Genomic DNA, 11,083 nt, shown 5'->3' with positions numbered 1-11,083 from the left:
TAAAAGTATCTCAAGTAAAAAGACGAAAACACAGCAAAATTACTAAAACATTAATTAAAATTGAAATGAAAACAGCAAATACAAAAATGAAAGTAATTCAGGGATCACGTGACCCAGCGATAGCAATGGTGGTGTAGTTCGATTGCTCCCTGACTCGGTATCCTTAATCTGTTTTTATTTTCTCAGTAAAACTATCAACGTTTGGCTTTCTAACGGAGCTACGAATGAAGATGCCAAAACCTCAATTGACACTGGCTTCGCCGGAGAAAACGCGAGTTAAAGACCCTAAATATGTTCCTGAGGGGGAACTTCGCGCCCTTGTTGCCGACGAGTTAAAGATGCACCTTAGCTTCATCAGGGACCTGTTTAAGGAAGAGTTCGACCGATTGCGGATAGACTTGGAGTTCTGGGGTGTATTCCAGAAAGGAGGTTCAACAAACTCCGAGTTAAAACTTGAACTCTGAGTTGACTTACCCTGAGACGGGAAACTCTGAGTTTTCGGCTTCTGAACAGCTGAACAGAGTTAGTTCAGTCGACTCTGAGTAGGGTTAGTTTAGCGCGTGCACCACGACTATGAGAAGCCATGATCAGTGGAGCTCCGAAGTTACGATTCACCATGGCAACAGCTATTTTTGCAGCATGAATGAATGAATGAGGGATTTAAACATTGCTTACGCTTGAAAAAGGGGGAGGAGACCGAAAGAAACTCTGGGTTTACCGAAGAAAACCTGCTCCCGACCAGGGGTGCGTTTCCCAAAAGCATCGTTAGCTAACTATGGTAGTTAGTTCCATTGAAATCTATTGGTAACGACGGAACTTGCGACCAAAGTTGCTGTTGGGAAACGCACCCCAGGTTAGGTTCACAGACTAAGTTACTATGGTAACTGACCCAGAGGTTTAGTTTGGTCTTTTACTGGAACCGAAAACCCTGAGTTTCCCTTTTCTGGGGTTAACAAACTCGGAGTTTCCGACAAAACCCGCTTTCTGGAACACACCCCTGGAAGAGGATGTTCGTCTGATAAGAAACAACTGTGAGGACATGCAAACAGCTCTTCGTGACACCGTGGAGGTTACGCTAGCAGTGGGCTCCCTTCAGGAAAAGGCGAGAATCGAAGAGCAAAGCCGCCAGTCCAATAGCCGAGAATTTGTGTGAGACCAAAGCCAAAATAGTAAATGTTCTTAAATCAGAATTAAAATCCATATATTTACATAGAGCTGAATTCATCATACATCGTACTAGTCCCGTCACCCTTGCTTCTTAATTCATCATTAGAGTCTTTGGCCCAAGCGATTAGACAATGTCCCGCAATAGCTCCAACAAGTTGTATGAATACGTCCCATAAAATTTCACTCTACGCTGATGACGTTTTGTTGTATATATCAAACATCACAGACTCGGTTAAGGAATGCTTGAAATTATTTGATACATTTGATAAACTGTCTGGTTATAAGATTAATTGGAACAAATCCATACTTATGCCCCTTAATTTAGCTGCTAAATCAGAGATTCAGACCTTACCCACTACGATTCCTGTCAGTGACCAGTTTAATTATCTTGGAATCAGAGTTTTTCCTTCATTATCTCGCATTTCCAAGTGGAACTATCAGTCTCTTCTGGATAAGATTAAGAGCGATCTTCTGTGCTGGTCTCCACTCTGTTTGGCTCTTCATGGAAGGATAGCCACTGTTAAGATGAATATACTTCAGAGGCTAAGCTTTTTATTTACAGTGTTACCTTTTTTTGTGTGTTTTGACTGATTTGTGTGTAACTTATCACACTCTCTTCGGAATGCAAACTCAGATTTAACATGACTTCTAATGAAATGTGACTGAACTGGTGGTTCAGTGCTGACCTGATTTGACCTGAGCGCTGCGTCTCTTGTGTGCCGTGGACTGATGAGGGCCGCTGCTCTTCTTCGGCCGCGGCGCTCGATTCCTCGGCCCTTCCTTCTTCCCAGCGACGGCTCTGAGTTTACTCTTACTGGCCTCTGCATCAGAGTCATCAGAGAAAGAGTCGCCAGACTTCCCCGACATCACTGACACAAACACAAGAAACACTTTAACACACCTTTGAGCTTAGATACAATACGCTTGTCCACATCTGAGCCGCTCTCATGCTTATGAGGAATCATTGTAAATTCTGATATTTGCATTTAAACACAACAACAAAAAGCAAAATGGTCAATCTTTTTTAGTAAAGTGAATTGTTAACAACTAAACCCCAATTCATGTTAAGATGCAGAAGAACTTGACAGTAATGGAGGCTGGACAAAATCACAGCCCTTAATATCACGTTCTTAAAACCACTTTTCTACCATTGCAAAGTATGCACATATTAGCATAAATTTACTTCTAGATATTGTAAAACAAATGTAATATAATGTAATGCATTTGTTTTTGTTAATTAAGAACAAAAAGCTGCGTGTTATTAATTTATTGTTTCCTTTATGCATCCGTAATATTAGTAATGTCAAAACCACATGCATGACTACATTACTGAACAAACGTTTGGATTAATTATGATTTTTGAATGTTTTTGAAAGAAGTCTCTTCTGCTCACAGAGGCTGCATTTATTTGACAAAAAATACAGTAAAACAGTTAAATATTATTCTAATGTAAAACAGCTGTTTTCTGTGTGAATATATGTTAAACTGTAATATATTTCTGTGATGCGCAGCTGTATTTTCAGCATCATCACTCCAGTCTTCAGTGTCACATGATCTTCAGAAATTTGCTGCTCAAGAAAACACATTTTTGTGAAAACCTACCATTCAAAAGTGTTTTTTTATATATAAAAAAAGATACTTTTATTCATCAAGGACACATTAAATTGATCAAAAGTGACAGTAAAGACATTTATAGTGCTTCAAAAGAAAATGCAGTTCTTTTGAACTTTCCATTCATCAGTGAATCCTGAACAATCTAGAATAAGTGAGGTTTAAAAAAAAAAAACATTTATATTATTAATAATTATTTTTATCAAAAGGCACAATATGTAAGATTTTTTTATTAAAATATCCAAAAACCACTAGAACAGTGTTATATATTTTGCTGATGTGTGTACTTACACATCCCAAATGTTTCTAAGAATGTTTAAATCCAGGACTGGAGTAATGATGCTGAAAATACAGCTGCGCATCACAGAAATAAATTACAGTTTAACAGAGATTCACATAGACAACATCTGTAACAATATTTCCCAGTGTTTCTGATGAGGTGCGTGTGTTTTGCGGTACCGTCCAGCTCAAGGCAGATGTGCTGCAGGCTCATTCCTCTGAACAGCACTCCCTCTCTCTCTCCGTAGAGAACCACACTCCCCACACGGTTCATCAGCGCCGGGTCCTGGCCAATCCGAGCGCAGCTCTGGCTCACGTGATACTCCCTCTGCAGGAAGTCCTCCAGGCGTTTGGCGGCGCGCTCTCCCTCCTCCAGCAGCAGCAGCTGGGTCAGGATGGCCACCTGTCGCCGCACGCGGGGGGCGGTGAGCGTCGCGGGGTTCTTAGCGCCGCTAGAGCGCGCCAGGCTCCGCAGCAGGTCGGTTCCGCGCAGCGGCGTGGCCGGGGAGTGATACGGCCGGGAGAACACATAGGGGCTCTGGGGATCCACGCCCACGTCTGCAGACGTCTCCAGGAGCAGATCCAGACACGCCTCCGAGTGCGGAGGAAGGATGAGCGGCTGGAGGCGGCCGCGTTTGCCCAGCACGCTAACACACGGGAGCTGGCCGAGGACGGCGCGCTCGAACGGGGAGAGCGAGGAGTCGAGCGAGGGAGAGGAGGGAGCAGCGCGGCTGCGGTAGTCCTGCAGCGTGAGCTTGGCCACCTCACACTCGCGGTGCCGGTTGTAGAGGATCAGCAGGGCCAGGCTGGAGTGGCAGAGCAGACGCCAGGCCTCGGCGGACGGAGGAGCACGCGACAGAGACCGGAACGAGGAGTGCTGCTGCCGCCGGAGATACAGCACCAGCGTGGAGAGTGATGACAGCAGAGGAGGCATGTGAGAGCGCCCAGGGCTGCAGGAACACAACACACCCTCTACCTCAGCACAGCAGCATCATTTGGAAAACCCAAGCATTGCTTAAAGGGTTAGTTTACCCAAAAATGAAAATTAGCCCATGTTTTACTCACCCTAGTAAAGGCATCCTAGGTGTATATGACTTTCTTCTTTCAGACGAATCCAATCGGAGTTATATTAAAAATCATCCATGCTCTTCCAAGTGTTAGAATGGGAGTAGACGGGTGTTTTTTTTCAACAGTCCAAAAGTAGTCAAATAAAGCGCGCACATCCATAATAAAGCGTGCCTCCAGGGGGGTGAATAAAGACCTCCTGTAGGGAATCGATGTGTTTTTGTAAAAAAAATACCCATATTTAAATTTTGGAAATACTTTTATCACAGTTCTGCTGACTGTCGTAGGCGGAAGCCGTTACGGGCGGATGACGTAGGACGTATGCGTTGCACACGCAGAGTAAGAGAAAAGTATGTATAACATTTTAAATATGGGCATTTTTCTTACAAAAATACATCGATTCGCTACAGGAGGCCTTTATTCACCCCTCGGAGCCATGTTTTATTATGGATGGATGCGCTTTATATGACTACTTTTGGACTGTTGAACAAAAACACCCACCTACTCCCATTCTAATGCTTGGAAGAGCATGGATCATTTTTAATATAACTCCGATTGGATTCGTCTGAAAGAAGAAAGTCATATACACCTAGGATGCCTTGAGGGTGAGTAAAACATGGGCTAATTTTCATTTTTGGGTGAACTAACCCTTTAACCCTAAAAAGGGCAAAACCATAGAGAGACATCAGAAAATTAATTTATTGCTATTTTCCATCCTATGGGAACTCAGATAATACAATTTAATGATTTTTTTTTTTTTAAACTTGACTCTTATTTTTGATTTTAATGTTTGTATCCCCCAAGATACGTCGCCCCTTTGGGGGTATAAATTCACTGAAAACAGAACACTAGTTTATCAATGCTTGTTACAACATAATACAGACCTAAGGTCAGTCTCTTTTTAAAGAAGACACATAGCAGATTATTGCTGAAGTGAAAGCATTTAAAAAAAAAGGACGGTATAAAAAAAGTTATAAAAGTTTAAGTTCACATTAAAGATAATGTAGTATAATATTTATTTTTGTAATTTTATATAAAATAAATGTTGCACTCTAAAATTGCTACAAAATCAAAACCATATGTCTAACCAAGTTGTGTTCCAAATTTGAAGTTGATATCACAAAAATTGTGGTTCCTGTGAGATTTTGTTTGGGCACTATACCAAAAATAACCACTGGGTGACACCCAAACTCTATTGATTTTTCTTTTGTTTTTGATGCGAGAGCGCCGAGAGCTGCAGGAGCACAGCCACACCCTTTACCACAGTACAAAAGCATCATTTAGAAAACCCAGATCTGCACAACATTAGCTATTCACCCTTGCAACCATCCAGGATATCCAGACGTATCCATATAGACAGCAGAGACACTCCACTGACTGACCACTGAACTCATATGGACATTATGTCATGTGTTGCAATCAGTGTTGGGGGACGTTACTTTTAAAAGTAATCCATTACAATATTGCGTTATTCCATTAAAAAAGTAACTAACTGCATTACTTAGTTACTTTTTATTGAAAGTAATGCATTATGTTACATTTGTGTTACTTCCCAGTTTTAATTTGCGTTACTTGTAATGCGTTACCCCCAACACTGGTTGCAACTACATTTATTAATTATTATGGTGCCACTTTAGATAAGCGAATATTATTGACTATTAACTAGTTGGTTAGCCTTGCTACCAATAAGCAGTAATTAGAAGTTTATCAAGAGAAAACTCATAGTTAATAGTGAATATGTCTGCTAAATGACTAAATGTAAGTGAATATGTGTTCCCTAATTTAAAGTGTTACCTTTATTATCTACTACATTAAATACTATAGTAGTTTTGTTATGTAATTGACAATTTTCTGATAAAACTGTGACTGCAATTTAAAATGCAATAAAAGGTTTGCTGAGTTTGTTTGTAGTGTTGCACAATTTGCCCCCAAAAATGTGTGATTATACATCAATATTATTCTGAAATAATATTAATAGTAATTATTATCATTGCTATTTCTATTATGATGATGATTATTACTAAATTAACATATTAAACAAACTAAATATATTACGTAACATTTCACTATCAAATATAAAAACTGAGTACTTAAAAAAATAGATTTTATTATAACTTTGTATCATTTTAATGTTAATTATCTTTTTATTATTATTTAATTATTATGAATCTTTTTTTTTTTCCACAACAGCAATTCTCAGTAGAAGTTCAAGAAGACGGTTAATGGTTGGATAAACTGCCTGTTATAAGTGACTTAAAGGGTTAGTTCACCCAGAAATTATTTCATCAAAAATATTTTCATTTGTGCTCTGAAGATGAACGGAGGTCTTACGGGTTTGGAACGACACGAGGGGGAGTAAGTAATGACAGAATTTTCATTTTTGGGTGAACTATCCCTTTAAACTATTTCAATTAATCGTGCAGCCCTATTTCACATAGCCTAGTTTTTTCCCCCCAATCAGAAGCAACGTGTGATTTATTTCCAGGTCGCGACCCACCAGACCACCTGACTTCTGAACTAACAAACACAAGCTCCCCATGAAACCTGAACGGAGACAAACTCACCTGGCCATCTCTCCGTTCTTCTGCTCTGCGCTTGCGTCTCCCCTCGTGTCGAACTCCTGCTCCTCCTGTTTCCCAGGCGCCTCCTCTTTCGCTCGCTCTGCCTCCTGCTTCTTCAGCTGCAGTTCCTTCTGCTTCTTCGGCGGCCGTCCCCTGCGGGCGGGAGGCTTGGGCGAGGCGCCAGGGCTCTTCTTAGTGCCCTTCCTAGGCGTCACCATCATCGCCGAGCTCTTCTTCGAGGAGCTGGAGGCGTGGGGAGGAGACAGCGAGAGCGAGAAAGAGACGCCTCCTGATTTGGGAGGCGAGGACAAAGCGTCTCGCTCACGGGAGAACAGGGAGGTTGTTCCCAGGGCGGCCGAGGGCTGAGCGGGAGAGGAGAAGGGGTGCGAGGAGGCGTCTTGATTGGGGAGCTGCGACAGCTCCATGGCGGCTCGGACCTCGGGCTGCTGCTCGTGGTGTTTCTCCAGGTGCCTAGCGAGCGAGTGGAAGTGACGGCCGCCCTCCAGGTCCTCTTCGTCATCGTCGTCGTCGTCGTCGTCCTCCTCTTCATCCTCCTCTCGGTCGGAGTCGCTGGCCTCGGAGTGAGACAGCGGAGAGGAGGAGGGAGACAGGGACCATGACGGAGTGAGGTAGTCAGAAACACTGAGAGACATTGGGAGTGAACCCGGCTCCTCCTCCTGCAGAGACACAAGCCAGCTGGGAGTTAAACATGCACCATTCAATAGCTACAGATGGGAAAATGTTCCTACGCAAGAGAAATATCTAATTAGGGCCTGTTCACTCCGAGACGAACTCTCAGTGTGAAGATGATTTTATTGTTGTTTGACAAACATCGCAGCAGATTTTTTAGTCTCATTGTACAGTATTTTAGTTTGTGGAATTAATATTTTGAATTAGATTTTTTCTATTTTTGATTTTAGTTTTAGGAATTTTGTTGTGTATTTGTTTTTTTGTTTGTTTTTATTAAGCTTTTGTTTATTTAGTTGTAGTTATTTTAGGACTTTCAAAATAAATAAATGAAATAAAACTTATTTCAGGTTTTCAGCTTCTTTTCTTTTTTTTCAGCTAAAGTTTATTTTATTTCAGGTCATATTTTTTATGGTTTTAGTTTTAGTTAATAATAACTCCACATCATAGCAAATAAAAAAAAAATGTTTCACTTATGACAAGCAGGTGTTTATTTTCTGTTGTTCATATTGTTCATTTATTTTGAGTAGGTTTAGTTTCACGTGACAAAAATTAATTTTTTTGACTATAATATTTGAGTTTTAGTTTTAACTACAATGTTTGTTTTAGTTTACTATAATAACCCTGCTTTTATGTTAATGAATATTACTAAATAAAAATATAAAGCAAAGATATAACTACACTTAATATTTCACTGTATTTCGGTATTTCACTGCATTTAAGAAAAATATATAATTTATTTTTAGTTTTGCTGACAACAGCATTTCTTATTACAAGTTTGAGAAGATGGCTGATGGCTGGAGAAAAATGTTGACATACAGTAGAATTTAAGGACACCATATCTAATTTGTGATATTCTTGGTACTTTTCTTGTTTAATTTATTGTAGCATATTTTACCATTTACTTTCCTATTTTCAGATAATCAAACAGACCAAATACCCAGAAGTGAGTAACTCCTTTTGGTCACTTTCCTTGCTATTTTTCACATGCACTGCAATTGTGTTTAAATGCATGTGATGCACATCAGATTGCAGTGTTCATGCCACCTTTAGAGTAAATCATATAAGTGACTCTGGACCACAAAACCTGTCATAAGGGTCTTTATTTTTTTTATTCAGATTTATGCAACACCTGAAAGCTGAATAAATTGCATGAATCACCTTCTTGATGTTGCTCTCTGGGTTGAATCCACATTCAAACCCGTGTGGGGACACGGAAGTATGAAAGCCCTGCGATTTAACAGGATATTTTAGCTTCGCGATCATGCAGATGCACAGAGCATATAGCGTGTTTCAGTGGCGTTCTGCTCGCTTACCATGGCATTTTCTCCCCAGTCGGTCAGGCTGTAGTCCACTGTGATCTCCTCGCCTTTGGCAATGTCTCGAATGGCTATGACGGCGAGCCGGACCTGACTCCCACAATGCACCTCTCTAATCCTGCAGTTGGGCGGGGGGTGGAAGAGCACAGGGCCACGGACGCCGCTAGCGCCCTCTTCAGCCAGCTCTGGCACACTGCTGGCCACAAACACACAGTACATTCAAAGTCAGAATTGCGAAAAAAGTTAGAATTTCCATGACAAACTAACACTTACAATAAAAAGTCAGAATTGCTAGATGTACTCAGAATTACGAAAAAAGTCAGAATTGCGTGACAAACTAACAATTGTGAGTGGCGAGATAAACTCACAATTACAAAAAAAACATTAGAATTGCATGGCATAAACTAGCAATTACAAGAAAAAGTCAGAATTGGTAGATTTTTAATTTACAATTGTGAGGGGGAAAAAAATCTGAATTGAGATAAGTTTCTTCTTATATTTTTATTCTAAGACTCTTCTTATATTTTTATTCTGTGGTGGAAATAAGCTTCCAGATCAGTGTTCAGAATGATGTGCGCTGATGAATGGAGCGTTAACGAAGCAAGCCGTGCCCCTGGCGTGACTGTGTGAATGTACCAGAGCTGTGCCGGGTCGGTGAGGTAGTATGGGCTTCCCGGCGGAGGAAGACCGTCTCCAGCTCCCTCTGCGTACTGCTCATCGCCTACACAAACACAAACACCAACCCTCAGCAGCCCCACTTATGAAACAATGGTCACAATTATCTAGTTTTTTTAAACTGAACAGTTTACTGAACCTGTAGACAAAATATAAAAATAAATCTGTATTGTTTTGTATCTTATTTGATCCATCAGGCTTTCATGGCTCATGGAGTCTGATACAGTGAGAATATGGAGAAAAACAGCTCAGTTTTATTCAGAGGCTAAAAATATGAATCTGCTGCAGATGCTGATATTTACAGTATATGATGAAATTCTGCTGTTTGTGATGTAAATCAATTAGATCTTTATAACAGTGCAGCAGATACTGACATAAAATGATCTAAATATCAGTGGTCGCTCTATATCTGCAGTAATCTGTCTCAGTGAGATGAGATTGAACTGCTCCAAACATATAATGCAGTGATTGAGAGCTGAAGAAATAAAGGCTCCTCAGAAGATGTGAGATGTTCTGGAGGCTTGTGAAGATCATTCCTCCGCTGAGGAACAGTGAAAGTAAAGCTTCTGGAAACTAACGCTCCTCAAAAGATCCTGAGGATCAGATTTGAGACTCTAAAACATGATTGATGGAGAATCAAGTAAAGCTGAGCTGCTTCAGTCCAGTAAGTGTTCATCTGGAGATATTACTGCAGTTATTCTGACGCTTACTTGATCAAAATCAGTCAAGATTTGACACGAGAAGCGTTTCTACCATTACATTTTTACTGGATAAAACAGTCTAAACTCTCAGGATGGATGCAGATGAGTGTTCCCTCTCCCTGCCACACACTCGCCTGTGCAGAACACACACACACACACACACACACACCCCGTCAGACCATCACACACACACACATACAGAGACACACACACCACGTCAGACCATCACACACAGACCCCGTCAGACCATCACACACACACACACACACACACACTCTCTCTCACACACACACTCTCTCACACACACACTCTCTCTCACACACACACTCTCTCACACACACACTCTCTCTCACACACACACTCTCTCACACACACACTCTCTCTCACACACACACTCTCTCACACACACACTCTCTCTCACACACACACTCTCTCACACACACACTCTCTCTCACACACACACTCTCTCACACACACACTCTCTCTCACACACACACTCTCTCACACACACACTCTCTCTCACACACACACTCTCTCACACACACACTCTCTCTCACACACACACTCTCTCACACACACACTCTCTCTCACACACACACTCTCTCACACACACACTCTCTCTCACACACACACTCTCTCACACACACACTCTCTCTCACACACACACTCTCTCACACACACACTCTCTCTCACACACACACTCTCTCACACACACACTCTCTCTCACACACACACTCTCTCACACACACACTCTCTCTCACACACACACTCTCTCACACACACACTCTCTCTCACACACACACTCTCTCACACACACACTCTCTCTCACACACACACTCTCTCACACACACACTCTCTCTCACACACACACTCTCTCACACACACACTCTCTCTCACACACACACTCTCTCACACACACACTCTCTCTCACACACACACTCTCTCACACACACACTCTCTCTCACACACACACTCTCTCACACACACACTCTCTCTCACACACACACTCTCTCACACA

At 41.5% G+C, this 11,083-nt stretch overlaps 1 protein-coding gene across 1 annotated transcript in view; it reads right to left on the bottom strand.

The window, feature by feature from the left end:
* Positions 1-9,576, bottom strand: part of LOC107656764 (uncharacterized) — a 10,153-nt gene extending 577 nt beyond the window's left edge. Inside the window, exons 1-7 of the mRNA XM_016444708.1 lie at positions 9,564-9,576; positions 9,326-9,446; positions 8,687-8,885; positions 8,532-8,600; positions 6,687-7,360; positions 3,238-4,007; positions 1,854-2,036 (exon numbers count right to left, since the gene is read on the bottom strand). Coding sequence (XP_016300194.1) covers positions 1,854-2,036; positions 3,238-4,007; positions 6,687-7,360; positions 8,532-8,600; positions 8,687-8,885; positions 9,326-9,446; positions 9,564-9,576 — 2,029 coding nt within the window. The remainder of the gene's footprint in view (positions 1-1,853; positions 2,037-3,237; positions 4,008-6,686; positions 7,361-8,531; positions 8,601-8,686; positions 8,886-9,325; positions 9,447-9,563) is intronic.
* Between the last annotated feature and the right edge of the window lie 1,507 nt (positions 9,577-11,083).

This window comes from Sinocyclocheilus anshuiensis, unplaced genomic scaffold (genome assembly GCF_001515605.1).
Source record: "Sinocyclocheilus anshuiensis isolate Anshui unplaced genomic scaffold, SAMN03320099.WGS_v1.1 scaffold3352, whole genome shotgun sequence".
NCBI classification, from domain to species: domain Eukaryota; kingdom Metazoa; phylum Chordata; class Actinopteri; order Cypriniformes; family Cyprinidae; genus Sinocyclocheilus; species Sinocyclocheilus anshuiensis.
The sequence above is the reverse complement of the archived record's forward strand: the minus strand, read 5'-3'. Positions and strand labels throughout refer to the sequence as shown.